The 19154-nt window shown below is 40.3% G+C and overlaps 1 protein-coding gene across 5 annotated transcripts in view; it reads left to right on the forward strand.

The window, feature by feature from the left end:
- Positions 1-19154, forward strand: part of STK11 (serine/threonine kinase 11) — a 189654-nt gene that overhangs the window by 83644 nt on the left and 86856 nt on the right. For all 5 annotated transcript variants that reach the window (XM_021009112.2, XM_021009115.2, XM_021009114.2 and 2 more), the window contains 4 exons: positions 11402-11491; positions 14213-14345; positions 14589-14725; positions 18807-18934. In XM_021009112.2, the coding sequence (XP_020864771.1) occupies positions 11402-11491; positions 14213-14345; positions 14589-14725; positions 18807-18934 (488 nt within the window). The remainder of the gene's footprint in view (positions 1-11401; positions 11492-14212; positions 14346-14588; positions 14726-18806; positions 18935-19154) is intronic.

Genomic DNA, 19154 nt, shown 5'->3' on the forward strand with positions numbered 1-19154 from the left:
GCTGTGCAGGGTCACCAGCTTCACTCTCTCCTCCAGAGCTATCTGGGTCCAGTGGCCAGATATCTCATCAGGGCGACCAGAGATGGCCTAGAATGAAGTGGAAGACCTTGGCCCTTTTAAGCTAAGGTCTTTTCAGTCTCTCTGTTTGAGTGAGGCAATGCCTATTCAGTAAATAAGCCTCTTTAAGCAGTGAGTCAAGGGATGGCCCCTTTAATTAAAAAAAAAAATCAAACTTGGGATCTATGCCTTACTTTTGAGGATGACATAGGGGACAGTGATACCCTGCCCATGTTGTGCCCTTATTGCCTAATTCAGAAGCAAGACCCTATGGACTTGCTTAGCTACATAGAATCATAGAATCTCAAAATTGGAAGGGACCTTAAAAGTCATCCATTGTATCTGAAGCTTATGTCCTTACTGTATCCTTTACTATGATATCTGTATAGTGGTTGTTGAAACATCTCTGGGAGCTTACTTCCTCTGGTATTCTTCTTCATATGTTCAGTCTCTCCTCACCCTCTGGCTCCTTCCCTGAGCCTCCCTCCTTACTTGTCTAGGTTTTCTCCATGTTTAAGCTTCACTTGACCCTGCCATTCCCTCAAACCCCATTGTCCCATAACTCCTTATTTTCAGAGTCATACTTCTACAAAGTTATGTGTGTTTATTGTCTCCATTTTCTCACCTCTCACCTCTGAATCCCATGTAATCTGGCTTCCAACCCCATCACTCTCTATGAAACTGCTTCCTCCAATGTTATCAATTAGATCTCTTAACTGCTAAATCCAGTAGTCTTTTTGAAAGGGTTTTGTTAAAGATTTTTTGTTTTGTTTTTATTTTCAATTAAGAAGCATTTATTTTGTCTTCTTCCCACCTCTCCCCTTGGGCAAAATAAAAACAACAAAATCCTTGTAGTAAATATGCATAGTCAGGGAAAACATTCTTACATTGTACAGGTCCAAAAATATACTCCTTATTTTGCTTCTTGAGTTGTCATGGCCTTTTCTCATTCCTCATCCTCCTTGACTTTTCTGTAGCTTTTGACATTGTAGACCTGCCCCCTACCCTCCTCCACTATGGACACTCTCTTCCCATTGTCTTCTGCAAACACTACTCATTCTCCTTTCCACTTTGTGGTCATAATTCCCAAGGCTCTATCCTGAATCCTTGTTTCTCTCTTCACTTGGTGATCTCATCAGCTCCCATGTATTCAATTATCTTTATTCATATGATTCCAAATTCTGTAGGTTCAGCCCCCTTGTCTCTCTGCTGAGCTTCAGTTACATATCAGGAACTACTTGCTGGATATCTTTACCTGGATGTCCTCAGGCTCCTCACACTCTTCCTAAACCCCTCCTTCCTCCAGACTTATTATTCCTTTTTCTTGATGATACCACCATCCTTCCGAGTCACGCAGGTTTATAGTTTTGGAGTTATCCTTGGCTCTTTTCCCTCTCACCTACCATAATGCAGTTGCCAAGCTTTGTCAGTCCTTCCTTGACAACAGTTCTTATATCTGCCCCTTTTTATGCATTCACATAGTAACTATCCTAGTTCAGACCCCTTTTCTAGGTATATAAATTTCTGATGACCTATTGTAACCTGCTTTCCAAAGTGTATGTAGTCACTGGGTCACCCAGTGGACAGCGCTGAATTTAGACTACAACAGCTCTGTAGTAGAACATGAAGAAATACGTGATTTTTTATGTTGTCACTAGGGATTTTGGGTGCCTCTCAAGTATAATATCAGCCAGTGTGCATAAACAAAGAATCCTGTTAAAAAAAAAATACTGGGCCTTACCCACACTAAAAGCTCCCTGGGCGGCCATGATGCTAGATTTTATCAGCAATATCCTTCTCCCAAAGATAATTTCCCATCCTAGTAGGTGTAGACCCCTAAACAAAATAGTCCATTTCATAACTTGACCTGTCTCTACCACTGTGCCTGAAACTACACTCCTCTTTTTCAGATGTCCTGGTTGTATATTTTCCTTTCTTACTTGACTTGGATAGAGTCCCTGAGTTTGTATGTCCCTTTAGAATCTGCTTTATTGATTGTCTGCCTGATTCAGTTCAGCACACATTTCTTACTTAACTCTATGCTAGGTTCTATGCTTGATATTTGAAAAATGTAAAGATGACCTGAAAAAATATAAAGATGAAAAATGGCAGTCTTTGTCTTAAGGAGCCTACAGTCTCTTAGGAGTAACATGGTGCATACACATATAAGTGTAATATAAGCCAAAATGTGATAGAGGAAAGGAAAGAGTCTTACAGAGTGGTCCAGCAAAATGAAGTGGTCGGGGGTGGGAGAGAAGGTCTCTTTTCCTGGGGAGATCAGAGAAGATTTCACGTAAGAGGTAGCACCAGACTTGTTGGTGAAGAGAGAAGGGTTTTAACCAGATTTATAAAGTGAAGAGTAAGTGCTTAATGACTAAATGAATGAGTAAGCATTTATGAAGTGATGCCATCCATTCTGGATCTAGAGAATAGCATGCCTGAATGCACAAAAGCTGGTGAGCATTGCAGTGGGGTTGGCTGGGGGTCCTAATACTTGGGTTTAGCATGAAGGTGATGAGTGTAAGTTAAGACTAGAAAGTTAAGTCAGGGATGAGTTACGGAGGTTTCCTTGAATGCTGCGCTGGGAGTTTGTATTTTATTTTGTGGGCAATGGGGAGCCACAATGGACTTTTGAGCATCGGTGTGATACGTACTTACCCCTGAGGGAGATTATTTTCTGACTGTGTCAAGAGTGGAATGGAGAGGAGAAAGACTGGAGGAAGGTCAGTTAGTTAAGGAGTTCTTTTCTACTTCCTGGTGTCAGTTTGTCTGGGACATCTAAAACTTGTAGCATGATCCTGATGAAGAAACTTCATACCAGCAAGACAGCTGGTTTGCCTTAGGCACAGCCTGGTTTTGTTTTTTTAAATAATCTGTATCTGTTCTGTCTTGATAATGATGACTTCCATACAATGGTTTTATCCTCTGTGTTCATTCCCAACCAGTGTCCAGGCTCACTGACCCTCTGGGAGGTTACTGCAGGCCATTCATTCAGTTCACTTCAGCGTACCCCTGTTTTGGACAGAGCACTGGTCTTGGCCCTGGGGGACTCCAGATGTGACCTGAACAGGAGTCTCTCTCCCTAGCTTTGGGGCGAGCCTTAAAGGACAGATAGGAGTTCATCAAGAAAAGGGGGAATGGGGGAGGACATTCTAGGCCTAGGGAACAATCTTGGATTGGGAGGATTGGGGCTCAAATCCTGATGCTCCTACTTCCTGGTCCTTTGATCACACCAGAGTTTCTTTATCTTTAAAGTGAGTGAGTTGAATTAGATAGTCTGAGATTCCTTCTACTTTCATATCTCTGAAATGTAACTACCTGTGAATTTCATGTTTGAATACCATTTATCTCGATCCTAAGAGCAAAAGGAACACTGAAGTTCTGAGCTGAGAGGAAAATGTCATCTGGCATATAGCCTTCATGTGGATAATTCTCATAAGAAAGTTTTAATGCAAAGAAAGTTGTAGTGTTTTGTATGTCTTGTCAGTAGACATTTCCTAGTGACAAGGGAGGCTTGGGCACAGGGGATGTTGCTTCTTGCTTGATGACTATGAGGCAGTTTTTGGCAGGTGTGCTACCTTCAAGGCATCCTGAGCTGTATTACATAATTCTGATCTGGCATGTTGCTAGGATATGGGTCTAAAGCCTGAAATCTTTAATAAAAAAGGAAACAGGACCTTTGTTTTTTGTTTTCTGAAATTTCTAATTCTAAATTCTCTCCTTCCCTCCCTCCCCAACCCCTCCTTGAAAAGACAGTCAATTTGCTAAAAATTATATGTGTGTAGTCATGCACAACATATTTGCATATTATCCATGTTGCAAAAGAAAACAGACCAAAAAAACCCCCCAAAACCCAGGGAAAAAAATAAAGAAAACTTTAAAAGTTTTTTTGATCTTCATTCAGACTCCATCAGTTCTTTGAAGGTGGATAGTATTTTTTTTTTATCATAAATCCTTTGGAATTGTCTTGGATCATTGTATCTCTGAGAATAGCTAAGTCATTCTTAGGTGATCAGTATACAATATCACTGTTACTAGGGTACTCACTTCACTTTGCATGAGTTCATGTAAGTCTTCCCAGATTTTTCAAACAGGACCTTTGTAAAGACATGTGCCTTTCCTGCTTGGAGCTGCTGACAGTTGATTTTCTGTACAAGGAAAAAATTGGGACTGTCTGTATTTTAGTTTTGACCCAAGGAAAACAGTTCTGATCTTTGACTTTTCCTGTGTTATCCTCTCCTTGAAGCTGACTGTTTTTGGCTCCCTGAGTCCTCACCTGTGCTGAATTCAAATAGAAGGAATGTGTGCTTTTTTCGGCATGGCAGCCAAAAGAAGCATATGCTCTCTTTGGTCTAGAACACTGTCTTCTGCTTGTCATGGTCAGACCCGATTTGGAGTACGGGGTTCAGTTTGGGGCACAACATTTTATTTTTAAAAAATTATAATTGACTCAAATTTAGTTTTTTCTCTCCCTTTGATCACTCTTCTTTGTTTCCATATGCTTTATTGATGCTATATGTCTCCCCTCTGCAAATTGAAGCCACACTTTTGACAAAGAAAAATAATTTTCTCCATGCCCTTCACAGCCTGCCTCCAGCCTACCTTTCTAGGTTTGTTATACACCACTCTCCTTCATATGCTATATTGCAGTCAAACTTGAATGTGAAATTAGACTGGAAAAGTACATTGGAGCCAGGTCATAAAGGACTTCAAATGCCAAAGGAGTTTATACTTTATCCTACAGGTGTTTATTGAGGGGAATGATATGATCTGGCCTGACCTTCATAAAAGTCTCTTTTTGTTAATATGGGTCCTATCAACTGATTTTCTAAACTAAAAATTAAAACACCTTAGTATTGTTATGAAAATGTTTTTGACTTTGTAGGCCCCCAAAAGGCCTACAAAAGGAGTCTCCAGGGTTCCCTGAGCCATACTTTGAATGCCACTGGACTATAGTATTCTATGATTTACAGCTGTCATCAGCAAAAAAAATGAGTATTAAAACTATGGGTCTTTGTTTCATGTTGAAGCTTATGGTTGTTGAAAGAACTGTGCTTAACCAAAGGCAGTCCACCATACTTTTCTTTTCCTGTGCATTTGTGGGCTCAGGTTCTTAGCTGTTTGTAGTATCTGTCCCAGGAATCTGTTAATTTGTCCACCCACTGGCATGTCTTAAATCTGAGCAATAGGCATCCTTCAGTCACTGGTTTGTTTTTGTTTTTGATTTTCCTGGTGTAGATAGATAAAGCAAACACTCCTGAATGATTAGGAATCTTGTTTAGGAATCTTTGCAATGTTCTGGGTTTGATGCAATTAGTAAAATGCCATCTGCAAAGAGGTGCATTTGGAAGAACTTCACACATAGTGGGGACCCTCTTCAGCTTGGATGCTCTGTCATGAATCAACCCCATGAGGCAGTCACACAGCTCTGGTGAGCATATATTCCCCTCCTATGCTGTGCTTGATCCTACCAGAGTGTTAGCCAACAAAATTATTTCTATTACATCCATCAAAATATTTTACTTTTTTTTTTTAATTTTTTTATGTTCGTGGGAGAAACCTTGTTGGACAAGAGCCTTTTCTTAAGTTAAGATGCTTCAAACAAATGAACAAAACAACCCACAAAGCAGTAAGCACAAAGGGGATCATGTATTTTCCATAGTTATCAAGTCAGTTATATCATTGTAAAGGTATTGTCTTCTAAGGAATATCACTTGTAAAACCCTACCCGTTCCTCTCTGGATGACCTCCCTGCATGATAGATTAGTCTCATGAAAATTTTGTATAGCTGGGAAAGTAGGCAAAAGGGTCCTGAGCCATTGGTCTTTCCTGTCAACCCTCCTCCCACTCACCCCATTAAAAAAAAAATGTTTAAGTCAGTTTTTTGGTTGATTGGTTTTTTTGCTACTTATTCCTCTTTAATTTTAATGTACCTTGTGAATTGATTCCTTGGTGCCTTCAAAGTTGTGTGATGCCCAGAATGGACTTTCTCTGTGTATATGTGGTCTAATTTAGCTGCTTTCCACATGTTTGTTTTATTCATTATTATTTCCATTATTCATATAGTCCTGTAATGTTACAGTCCAAACGTGGTGGTCCTGTCCTTCTTGGTAAAAAGACCATTTTATAACATAGTGTGTTTTAAAAATCTTGCAGATCTTTCCCTTTTTTCATCCTCCCTAGTTTCATCCTTAAATGCCCTTAGAATGACTGCTTATTTAGGTCTCTTGCCATGCTTTCTTTAAATTTGTTTTTCCTTCATCATCTTTAGTGTTTTGTGAGGCATTACAGCTTATAATCTTCCACAATTCTCCAGTAAGATTTTGTAAGTGATTTTATATTCCAAACTAGCGTTGCTCTTGATTGTCATCTCTCACTTGATAAAAGAAATAAGGTGATTTCTGGCCAAGGTAGTTTCTCAGCTCTTTGAGTCTCCTCATTATCACAGCTGATTTTGATCAGTTAAACTTCTGTAAGAAATTATTTTAATTGATGCTTTCCTATATCCTTTTCTTGTTTTTTAGCATCAATGATATTTTAAAATAGGTCAAGTCGAAATTAGTATAATTGCATGCCCTTTTTCACCAGTACAGTTGCTACTTGGTGATGAATCCTTTGGCCATGGCAACCCATGAAACAAAGACTAATACAAAGTGGCTTTCAGTCTTAGGATGTCGAACTCCGCTTCTGCAGTGACAGTGAGGAAGTGGTGAGAAAGGTATTAAAAAGTGCTAAAATCTCTAAATTTTTAAAGACAGTTAATAACCTTAGCGCTTAAGAGTTAACAGTTGAGTTAATACTGTAATCTTAAAATTAGCTCTAAGAATCAGTTCTCAGTTCACTCTGAAACGTGAGATTCCTGTCCAGGGACCACTGAGTAGACATGCTGCCAGAGGAACTGATTCATTACAATCTTGACATTCTCACCATAAACAGAAGAAAGAAGGAAATGTTATTTAAATAAAAGGCTGGTTCACAAGTTTTCTCTGGGAGAGGTAAAGAAGTTGGCTGAGTTAGTTTCTTAGTGGGGAACAGGAGAGGCATTTATATAGCAGGCTATGTGCTAGGCATTTTGCTAAGCACTTTACAAATATTAGGTGCTGTTATTATTCCCATTTTACATTAGAGGAAATGAAGCAAACAGTTTAAGTGACTTGCTCAGGGTCACACAGCTAGTAAGTATCTGAGATTAGATTTAAACTCTGGTCTTCCTGATTCCAGGCCCAGTGCTCTATCCACTGTACCACTAGCTGCCTCCATATCACGTCTGTAAAGACAATAGGAAACATCCTTTCATCAGACATTTTATCATCTTGTCTTGTGCTTGTGATAAGTATTTGCAAAAAGATCATTGTGAAAATATTTGAACTTATGTGGCCACGTTTTTTGTAGAGGTAAAGAAACTTTAATGAAGAATATGATGAGACCTTCCAGATAAAAATAAAGTTTGCTACTCTGTGACTTCAGTACAAAGGTGGGCATAGGAAAAGATGATGAGAAGTATATTAGAAAACATAGATGAGGAATAAGGATTGAGGGAGGCCAAAGATTTGTAATAGCTCCATTCCTCCAAGTCATGCATACTTTCGTGATTTATATTTTCAAGATTCAGAAGGTGATGAACATAGTGAGCATCAGTCAGTATCACAAAAAGTGAAACTGATTTTATTCTAATGGACAGAAAACTACCTGTTACTCATTTGGTAGTCATTCCTGAATCAGCTGCCTGTAGTCAGACTATTGACTTTTTAAAGCAGAGATCAAAATTAGTACAGGGCTAGGAGACATAATAAAAATGAAAAATAATTATTGCATGCAGTTGTTCATCTGGGCTGACCTATTTAAATAAGTTATTGATCAGTGAATTTTAACTTATGTAAATTAGTTGCCATAATGAGGAGAGTAAACAAACCTAAGGTTTTCTTAGCAGTCTTTTGATTGATCTATAAACATGTTTGTAAACTCTTATGGGGAAAGGAGATGTAAGATGATGAGCAAAATCTCCTCATGAAATAGAAGCAGTGGAAGGTAAATCATTTTAAAGCAAGTTTGGTGAGAGATCTGACTGAGCAGAGTTGTTATAATGGAATTTCCGGATGAAAATAGAGGGATAACAAAGAGAAGAAAGTTGGAAAGTTGTACAAAGATTGTTAGAAACCACTGTTTTCACCATTAAGGATAATAAGGACGTAGACTCAAACATCACAGTCCTAGATATGTTTATGGAGGAGATGCAGTTGTAAGGACATCAAGGGATCAATTCACAAGGAAAAGATAACAAAGGCATGGAAAAAATCTGGCACCCTGTTAATAACAAAGAATGGCGGCCTAAAGAACATCACTTACCACTCACACGCATGGTATTTCACCTTTGTAAAATTTTTGTGAGGACAGTCTCTAAACATATCAAGGACGTTCCTGGAGAGGATATGTAGGAAACAGGCTTTCAGAAACAATAGTCCCCACTAGGCCACGTATTTATCATTAAACAGTCAACTGAAAGATATAGGAAATACAAGATTTCATTGTGCTTTTTTATTTATTGATTGTAAATAAGCATTTGATTGAGTAGAACAAAACACCATTTTAACCAGGTATAGCTAGGACAGATAATGTTATTTGGCAGCTCTCTGAACATTAATATCAAGGGAGGATTAAGGTAGGGAGGTAATATATGAACAGTCAAAAGTCTTTTTGACACTATCACAGAGGAGATCCAGCATGGAATCCAAGTTAAAGAGGGATTCCCCGTGGATAGTGAGGTCTTCCAGAACTCTTCTCTGTAGGTGACACCTTGTTGATTGAATTAAGCCATGGGGAGACTTAATAATAACTCAGGAGTTTGGCTTAACCATGTACACAGGAAAAACCACATAGATGGAAAATCTGTAAACTTCATTTATTGGTATGTATTCCTGAGATAGTGTAACTAGACCATAAGTCAGGCCTGCAATTAAACCGAGGAGGGTAATGGGCTGGATTGCCTTTGGCGTTCACAATTTCCTTTAATAACCCCAGAGAGTACACGGGCTATCCACTATCTATCTCGTACTTTTGTCATGTGATCCCCATAGCGTTCATGTCTATCGTATCTTTCTGACATCTTTTCCATCAGTTCTCTTTAATAGCTTCTTCTTTGGCATGCATTACAGCCAATTTAAACACAGTGTGTGCCTCTCTATTTTCCTCTTAGTAGTATGAATTTTCTTTTTCACTTGGAGGGAAATGGAGAGGTGTAAGGTGGGTGTGTGAGTAAGCTGTGTGATCAACAGAGATGATGGGTGTTTTCACAGCGTTCGTAGAAAATGAGGAATGTCCCAGCAGGTTGGATGGCTCTGCCATGCTGAACACGAAGAGGTGGACAAGAGTCACATAGGATGGGCAGGTGTGTTGTCATCTGCATCATTGTAGCAAACAGCGCAATTGGGGAAATCATAGGTCCACTGGAGCTGTGGGCCGCCCTGCAGCCCCCTTTTAGGAAATTCCAGCTCTGTTTTTCATTTTGACATTTTCTCTAACAAGGTTAGTCAGTGGTCTGATTGTACATAGATAAATGATTCAGGAATGACTTCCGGATGAGTAAAGGAATTGTTTTTTATCTTAAAATTTAAATCCATTTTAATTCTAAAAGTTGTTTGCTGTTTACCATATATGCATTGCCCCTAAATACTTTTCTTGAAGAGAGTATTCATGACATAGAGATAGCAGGTTTCTGTGTGATCAACAAGCTTTCAAACTTAGTTTCTTATTCCTGATCCATAGTTTCCAACTTAATTTTGCTTTCCTTTGTCCAACTTTACATTGAAGTCACATGTAAAATTATGTTAATTTAGCTTCTGGGGACTTATCAGGTTCTTTGTAGAATTTCTTTACTTGTTCATCCTCTGCAACAGATATTGAACTTTTTGCAAATGCTTCTGAGTATGACAAGACAAGATGACCCGATGTCTGGTAAAGTGAAATTTCTAGAGGCAGCTAGGTGGCGCAGTGGATAGAGCTCCAGCCTTGTAGTCAGGAGGACCTGAGTTCAAATGTGCCCTCAAACACTTGACACTTACTACCTCTGTGACCCTGGGCAAGTGACTTAACCCCAATTGCCTCACAAAAAAAAAAAGTGACATTTTTATTGCCTTCGTAGGCACCATAAAACTAACTGTTTTTCAAGGAGTATCGGAAAACATGTTTCCATTTAGCTCTGTGAACTTCCTTTTGTCTTATTTCTTTTATAGAGAGAACGTCAAAATTGACATAATTCAGTTCCTTCTGTAGTATTACTATTTCTAAAAATATTAGAAAAAAACTCTTTAAAAAAACCACCCTGGTTCTCCTTCCTGTTACTGTCACTGCAGAAGCAGAAATGGCTTGCATAGAACTTTGTATTTTTCTTTCTTCCACAGGTTGCAATGTCTAAAGAATTCATCCCCAAGTGACCACCTTATTGGTGATAAGCCTCTCTGGACTTAACTAGTCTTCTTTTTGCAAAGCAGACAGTCTATGGAAGAGTTTCTAGTACGGTAGAGAAATCCTAATTTCTATACCATTGCAGTGAGGCATTGGCGTCTAATTTGGCAGAGGGGGACAGTATATAGAGATAAAGGCACCAAGGGCGAATTCTTTAGAGAATACCAACATTAAAGGGTTGAGAAGAAGATGAGAAGCAAATGAAAGGGACAGAAATGACTCTTAAGTTCAAGAAAGAAGAAAGTATCTAGTAGGAGGGAGTAATCAGAAATTGCAGAGATAATGCCAAAAAAAGATACCAGGTTTTGGTTTTTATGTCCCCAGCACTTAGCACAGTTCACATAATAAGCACTTAGTAAATGTTGGTTGATTGGGTTTGGCGCTTAGGAGCTCACTGGTGACCTTGGAGCAGATTCATTAGACTGCATATGTAGATAATTACATGTGGTTGAGACATTCAGTAGAGAGGACGTGGAGGTATTGGATATTGAACAGCTTTCTCAAGCTTAGCAGTGAAGGGGAGCTACTGGTACAGTAGCTGGATGGGTTGAGGAGGTTAAGGAAAGGTTTCAGTGTTGGAGAGACTTAAATCACTTGAAGATACATGAGAGAAGAGACCATTACTTGGCAGGGAGGGATCCTTGGAAGAAGCTGTAGTGGAAGGGAACACTTAATGTTTTCTTTAATTGGATTAAAGAAATTAGAATAAGGATTTCTAAGAGACTGGTGAAAGAACAAAAATTTGGTGCCCCTTAGGAGTCCTTGCAGTTGAAATATACCACCATCCCCTCCGGCTGCTTACAGCCTAGGGTTTGTACCAGTCACAAACTGCCTGGGGTTGGTTTGATCTTTGCCCCTTTGTTTTCTTTAACCATGTCCCCACGTATATGGTGATGGAGTACTGTGTGTGTGGAATGCAGGAGATGCTGGACAGCGTTCCAGAGAAGAGATTTCCAGTCTTTCAGGCTCACGGGTAAGTCACTCTGTCACCTCCCTCCTCCATACCTTCAATTGATAGCATTTTCCTGAATTAGCTTGACTTTGGCATATGTCAGCGAGGCTTCTTGAAGACCAAATTCCCAAGAAGCACATCCTGATCTGTCTATACTTAGTAGGGAGAGGGAGTTACTTCGAGCAAGACCATCTCTACATCACTGTCCTGGGACCACGGCTCCAAATATATAAAATATATATTCCTTGTCAGTGTCATTTAACTCTTTATGCGTATCGGCAGGGACTTTGAGTACATTTTCCATGGTTTTGTAAGTAGTGAAGTCTTAGGATCCAAGGTTTTAATCCCATTACTGTAGATTCTCCCGAAGCCTCTACTTGTGTCTGTTCTGGAATCCTGGGTCTGTTGCTTTTTATGTGATATAGTAGAAAGAGCACTAGGATTGTGGAATACTTAGAGTCAAAGGACCCAAATGTGAGTCCTAGCTCTGCCACCAAATAGCTGTCTTAGGCAAGTCAACTAAGCCTCAGTTTCCACATCTATAAAATAGCTATACGACATGATTTCAGATGTTCTACTCTTGACCATATATGTCCCTGTCAGGAGGCAGGGTTAGAAATTGTTGGCTTATTGTGAAGCTCCCTCCCCCACCAAGTTCACTCCATGTACTATCCTTTCCTGGTAGGGCAAAGAAAAACTTCATCCTAACACCGAATGGCACTTTCCTTCTCTGATGTTTCTTCATGTAGCTGTAGTAATCTAGGATAAAAGGAAACTCTTCCCATCAAGACCTTCAGCTCAGGCAGGAGCTCTTAGAGATTTAAGAGTCTTGCTGATGAAATGCTGACCTTTTGACTGGAGGGGAGGCACCAGAAGAATTAAACTTGAACGAAAGATTATATAGCACATACAGTCCCTTTGCTCCCCCCAACTTTGCTCTAGAGCCTGATGGATTGTCCACATGTGTGCACTTTTCCTCCTACCAGCCTTCTGTAACCTTGATCCTTGGTATCCTTAGCCTTTGGCAGAGCATTTTGAAGGAGGAAAGCACCAGCTTCCTTTAATTTTGTGTAAAAGCAAAGAAAAGTGATCATAGGCACGTGCCAGGGAGAAAGGGCAGTTGTTGTAGGGGAAATGTTAAAAGAAAGAAGAAACTCTCTTTTCTCCTGCTGGGAAACAGAAGCCTGTTGACTTGTAGTCCCACTTCTACATTTCCTGGGGCTATCAACAAAGCCTTCTTCCAGTATTCTTTTTTTGTTTGGTTTGGTTTTAGTTTTGGTTAGGCAATGAGGTTAAGTGACTTGCCCAGGGTCACACAGCTAGTTAAGTGTTATGTGTCTGAGGCCGAATTTGAACTCAGGTCCTCCTGACTCCAAGGCTGGAGCACTACCCACTGCACCACCTAGCTGCCCCCTTCTTCCAGTATTCTGACTCTAGTACATGAAGTCCTGAAAGATTTGAAGCAAATGCAGCCTTTAACATGACCATTCCTACCCATTTTCATCTTTGTTCAAAAAGTTGATGGGTGATGTAGGATTAGCACTAGCCTGCTCTCCAGGAATGCCTCCTGTTCTCTAGTTTACAGCAGCATTCCCAATACTGGCCTCTTCCTGAAACCCTCTTCCTCTGACAAAGATTTGGTGAACTTTCTAGGGAATTTGCTGTGATTCACTGTGGGAAGCTGGACTAGAGCTACCTGAGCTTCTTCAAAGCCCCTTGATGGGGGAATTGTGGCCTTAGGCTTTGCCAGTGAAGTCCTTGAACTTAGAGACTCTCTGAGCTATGGAGAAAGCTTTGACCTCTACAAAATTAGAATACCCAAGGAGAAAATGGCCAGCAATGGGATTTGCATTCCCAACAAATTCTCAGCCATAGAACCTAGGCCAATTTCATTCAATACAGCCCTTTTTTGTTCTTTACTACAACCTTACTTGATTTATTGTCTTTCCTTAGAACCCGGAGTGACCACACTCATTCACTCACTCATTGTCAGGTATCTTTCTAGTGTCCCTAAATTAAACAGGGAGAAGATAGTAACTCAGCCGTGGGGCTTGAAGTTAGACAGAATCCCTTAAGCATATTTGGCATAGGAGAGGGGGGAATGGAGGTGCTTAGATATTTAGAAGATTTTCTTTTCCTTGGTACTTACCAGGGCCAAAGTAGAAACTGGCAAAATGAGTTTGTACCATTAATTTTTTTTAATTGAGCAAAGAAGTTCCATTAGCCCTACTACTACCACCACTCATTTTATAGTCATCAGGTGGAAAGGACTTTCAAAAATAGACTGTGGGCACTAGAAAAGACTGTAGGGCATAGAACATCAGAGCTGGGAAGGATTTGCCAGATCATCAGAATCAACCCCATTGTTCAGAGGAAGCGCATAGATTTGTAGAATTTGGAACTGGAAGAAACGTTAAAGTTCCTTCAGTCCAAGCCCTTCATTTTACAGATGAAGAAACTGAGGGACTCACCTAATGTCACACGGAGAGTTAGTTGCAGAAGGAGGACTAAAACCCAAGTCTCTTAACTCCCAGTCCAAAATCTAAGACATGAGCATTTGCTCTCTGAAGGTGGCCCAGCTAATCAGCATCAAAGCCAGGGTTGGAGCCCCAGTTTTCGTTAACTCTTGTTCAATGCAAGTGTGTACGCTTGAGGGGCCAGATGGGTCTGTTTAACCTTGATATGAATGTACTTCATTTCTCTGATGCCCTTGTATTCTTCTGTGCTTTGCATTCTCTGCAGGTACTTTTGCCAGCTTATAGATGGGTTAGAATACTTACATAGCCAAGGAATTGTCCACAAAGATATAAAACCAGGGAACCTGCTACTTACAACCAATGGGACATTAAAAATATCTGACTTAGGAGTAGCAGAGGTAAGAGAGAGAGAGAGAGAGAGAGAGAGAGAGAGAGAGAGAGAGAGAGAGAGAGAGAGAGTGTGTGTGTGTGTGTGCGCGTGTGCGTGTGTTTGACTTGTTGCCTTCAGACCTGTCCTTATAGAAAGTGGCACCTTTCCTATTACAGTTGTAAATGTGGTATGGCAGAGCCATGTTAATTTATGAGGAGCTGATTTCTTCTTCTTCTTTCTTTTTTTTTTTTTTTGCTATTTTCCCATGTAGGCATTGCATCCTTTTGCAGAAGATGATACGTGCAGAACGAGCCAAGGGTCACCAGCATTCCAGCCACCAGAAATAGCCAATGGCTTAGACACTTTTTCAGGCTTTAAAGTGGACATTTGGTCAGCTGGGGTCACGCTGTAAGTGACTAAGTTCCCATCACCCAGATAGCAGAAGTATTCAAACAGGATCTGGATGGTAGCCCACGAGGAATGCTGTAGAGGGCCTTCCTGTACTGAGTGACAGAGTGGATCACATGCCCTTGGAGGGTCCTTTCAGCTCAGAGGTTGAGTCCATGAACCTATCATGCTCTTTCTGATACAGGGAAATACGAAGGAGAATTGAGGAAAGTCTGGGAGGACAATTGACAGGCAAGGAACTGTCAGCTTTGGACCTCAGAAGATGTAGAGCTGGATGGAATACCTTTCAGAGTGTGTCCTGGGAGACCTCCTGGATTGTGAGGAGCTAGAGATTTGGAATGTTAAGTTAAAAGTACCTTTCAGGGGCAGCTAGGTGGTGCAGTAGATAGAGCACCAGGCCTGGAGTCAGGAGGATCTGAGTTCAAATATGGTCTCAGACACTTGACAGTTAGTAGCTGTGTGACCCTGGGCAAGTCACTTAACCACTGCCTAGCAAAAAACAAACAAAAAAACGTTTCAAATATAGAGAAAAAGGACCTCAGAAATCAAGTTCAGCCCTCTTATTTAACAGAAGGTCAAATTGAGGCCCAGAAGAAGTAAAGGTACTTACCTACCCAAGATAACCCAGCAAAACTTGTGAGAAGGGGCAGCTAGGTGGCCCAGTGGATAGAGCACTGGCCCTAGAGTCAGGAGGACCTGAGTTCAAATCCAGCCTCAGACACACAACACTTACTAGCTGTGTGACCCTGGGCAAGTCACTTAACCCCATTACCTAGCCCACACGTACACACACACAGAAACAGAAACCCAAAAAAACCAAACTTGTGGGAAAAGGTGGAATTTAGCTTTTAGACGGGGTCCCCTTTGTGAGGTGTTCTATTCAAAGGGCAGCTATATTGTATCAGGCCTATATATTAGCTCCGCCACCTCCTCCCCAGGCACTTGATCCCCAGGCCCAGCTAGTCTAATTTGAAAGTGTCCAGTTTACTGACTTGTTTATAGAATGCTGGCTATGCAATTGGGCCTTGAAGCCTGAGACAGTGTATTGAGAGTGCCCTAGTTTGCCTTTCTCAACCCCAGCCAGTTCAAGTAAAATGATTAAAGCAGTCTTATCAATATATTTCACACCCAGCTGAGAAATAAATCAGCTCCTCCTTATGCTTATCAAGACAACACACATCGCACATCTCTTGTTATTTAATATGTCTGTAGCCCAAAAACCCTGGCTGCTTTGTTCACTAACTCAGATGATGACAGTTGGATAACCAAGATACAAGTTGTTAAACTGTAATTACTGGGAACTCTAGGTTCATATGTACAAGGGCTGGATTAAGGAATCAAATAATGTGGTAAGTGAAAAATGAGAGATCTCTGGAACCAGAAGGAACTTTAGAAATCATCCCTTATTCAACACAGAAGGGAAAAAACTTCCTTAAGGTCATATCTATGTCCTTTGCCTTTAAATCTTGTTTTCTTTCCACTGTACCCGAGGGGGATTATCCACACTAGTGTGTTACCTTCCGAATTGTCCTTTTGAAGGCCTTAAACTGTAATTCAGCCATATCTAGGCATTGTGGCCTCTTGAAGTTGTATGTATGATGAGAGAATCTGATGACATTTGTTGTTGTTCACTCGTGTCTGACTCTTCATGCCATGGACCATAGCACACCAACACTGTCCATGGAGTTTTCTTGGGCAAAGATGTAGGAATAGTGTACCATTTCCTTTTCCAGTTGATTAAGTCAAACAGAGGTTAAGTGACTTGCCCAGAGTTACACAGCTAGTTAGTGTCTGAGGCCTGATTTAAACTCAGGTCTTCCTGATTCCAGGTCTAGTGCTCTATCCACTGAGCCACATAGCTGCCTCTGACTTTTCTAGAAATTACTTATGACTGATTCCCAAGAGAGTACTGTGATAGAAACAAAGTTATGGTTATGGTGAACAAACATAGATTAAATTTAGAGAGTGGCAACTATATCCTCATCAACTCACCTTGCACTGTCTGCATATTCTCTAGGGCTTAAAAACATCAAAGTATTCCTTCAACAGTCATTAGTATTTGCTTGTTTTCAAGCAAATAAGACATGCTCCTTGCTCTCTTAGAAGTTATAATCTAACACACACACACACACACACACACACACGTGTTATACATATACATTATATGTCATCATATATATATTTTTTTAAATCTGTGTGTATGTATAATTTATGTTTAAGTGCATAGGGGACATAAAGTTCTGTGAGGCTAGATTAGGGAGAAACTTAATTCTTCCTAGGGTAAATCAGGGAATGCTTCATAAAAGAGCTGGCACTTGAGCTGAATTTTAATGAATGGTTAGATTTTAACAGGTAGTTGAGGTTAGCACTCAAGTCATGAGAAACAAATGTCCAATCCAACAAGCATTTATTAAGCACCTAAAGTGTTCAAGGCATTGTGCTAGATGTCTGGAATACAAAAACACAAATACCCTGGAGCTTATATTCAGTTTGGAGGAGCAACATATAAACAAATAATGAGATACATGATCATTTAAGCAAGGGGAGGGAACTGATAACCAGTCTGCCCATAGGAGATCATAAATCAGCTGAGCATTGAAAGAAGATAGGGGGATTTAAAGATGGAAGTGAGGAGGAAATACTTCTCCAGACCCTACATGCAAAGGCACAGAGGTAGGAAGATGGATTGCAGATTTCATGGGCTGGCCAATGGGCCCATTTGACTGGAACATAGAATGAGTAAAGTGGAAGAATTCAAATTAAGTCTTGAAATGTAGGCTTGACCCATATTGTAAAGGGCTTTAAATGCCAAGCAAAGGAGTTTGTTTTTTATTTTAGAGGTCATAGAGAGCTGTTGAAGGTTCTTGAGCATGAGAGTGACATCATCACACCTGTACTTTTTAATATAAAGACTATTTGGAAGTTCTGTGGTGCATGGATTGGAGAGGGGAAAGACTCCTAGCAGCTTGTTGTAGTAGTGTAGGTGTAGTGGAAAATAAGGGCTTGAACTGAGGTGATAACCATGTGAGTGGAGAGAAGGTGATGAGTGTGAATATGTTCAAAGACATTTGAGTTGGGAAAATATGAGACATATTTGGTTTGATGGCAGCTGCTTAGTTTTTGCATAATGAGGAAAGAAGTAATAGGTGAGATAAGCCTGGGAAAGTAGGTTTATGGCTAGTTACTGTGGACCTTGAATGCTGGGCTAAAGTGTCTCTTAACTTTATTTAATATGTACTGGGGAGTCTTTTAAGGTCTGTGCTGGAGAATTATTCCCTTAGAACTATTTAAGGTTGTACTAGCATGATTAATGAGTCAGGGCAGCGTAAGGTGAATTGGGTTGGGAGAGGAAGGACTGAGGGGGAGAAAAGTTAAAGAGGCATTGTAATAAAATAGTACCATAGGAGGATGTGGATGGGTGGGAACAAGAATGGGTTTTGTTTGGGTTCATTGAGGGGAATAGCCACATAAATGGGACCATGAATTATGTATCAGAAGGAATGAGGGCCTGAATTACAGTAAGGTGGGGACTGATGATGATGAAGATAAAAATAATAGCAGCTAGCATTTGCAGAGCACTTTAAGGTTTGCAGATTTTTAAATTTTATCCTTATAGTAACTCTGGGAGGTAGTTGCTCTTATTCGCCCCATTCTACAGAGTAAGAAACTAAGGCTGAGGGAAATTAATTGACTTTCCCAGGATCACACAGCTAGTAAATATCTGAGGCTAGATTTGCACTTTGGTCTACTGACTGTACCACCTAGCCACTCATGTAAATAATATTGAAGCAATAAGGTAGAGACTTGGTTGGAGAAAGTACCAGAGAGGCGAGTGAGGACAAGATTGCTTAACCTGAGGTCTGTGAATTTGTTCAATAATTGTATCTCTTTATATTTAGTTTCTTTTGTAGCCCTTTGTGTTTTGTGTTATGCATTTTAAAAAATTATTCCAAGAAAGGGGGTCCAAGGACACAGAAAATGTTAAGAACCTTTGGAAAATCCTAGGGCAATGAAAGGATGGTACTTGGGGATTATACCAGCAAACTCATGTTTTTCTCCCTTTCTTTCCTTCTAACTCAAGATACAACATTACGACAGGTCTTTACCCCTTTGAAGGGGACAACATCTATAAATTATTTGAAAACATTGGGAAAGGAGACTACACGATTCCAGGGGATTGTGGTCCTCCACTCTCTGACCTGCTGAAAGGTAAGGAGGCCTGAGATAATGGTGGTTTGGGGGACTCCTCTGGGATTATTCTTATCACATTAGCTTTTGACGGCACTTGAAGTGAAGCAATTCTGGAAGTGGAGAAACCAAACTTTTCCACTTGGCAACTTGATTCCAACACTTTCTTCCAGGGCCTCATTGTGATGTGGGAATGACCCAGGAGTCTCAAGGCTAGGCCAAGGGGAGTGCAAATTCTGAC

This window comes from Phascolarctos cinereus, unplaced genomic scaffold, assembly GCF_003287225.1.
Source record: "Phascolarctos cinereus isolate Bilbo 61053 unplaced genomic scaffold, phaCin_HiC Scaffold_4;HRSCAF=312, whole genome shotgun sequence".
Taxonomy (NCBI): domain Eukaryota; kingdom Metazoa; phylum Chordata; class Mammalia; order Diprotodontia; family Phascolarctidae; genus Phascolarctos; species Phascolarctos cinereus.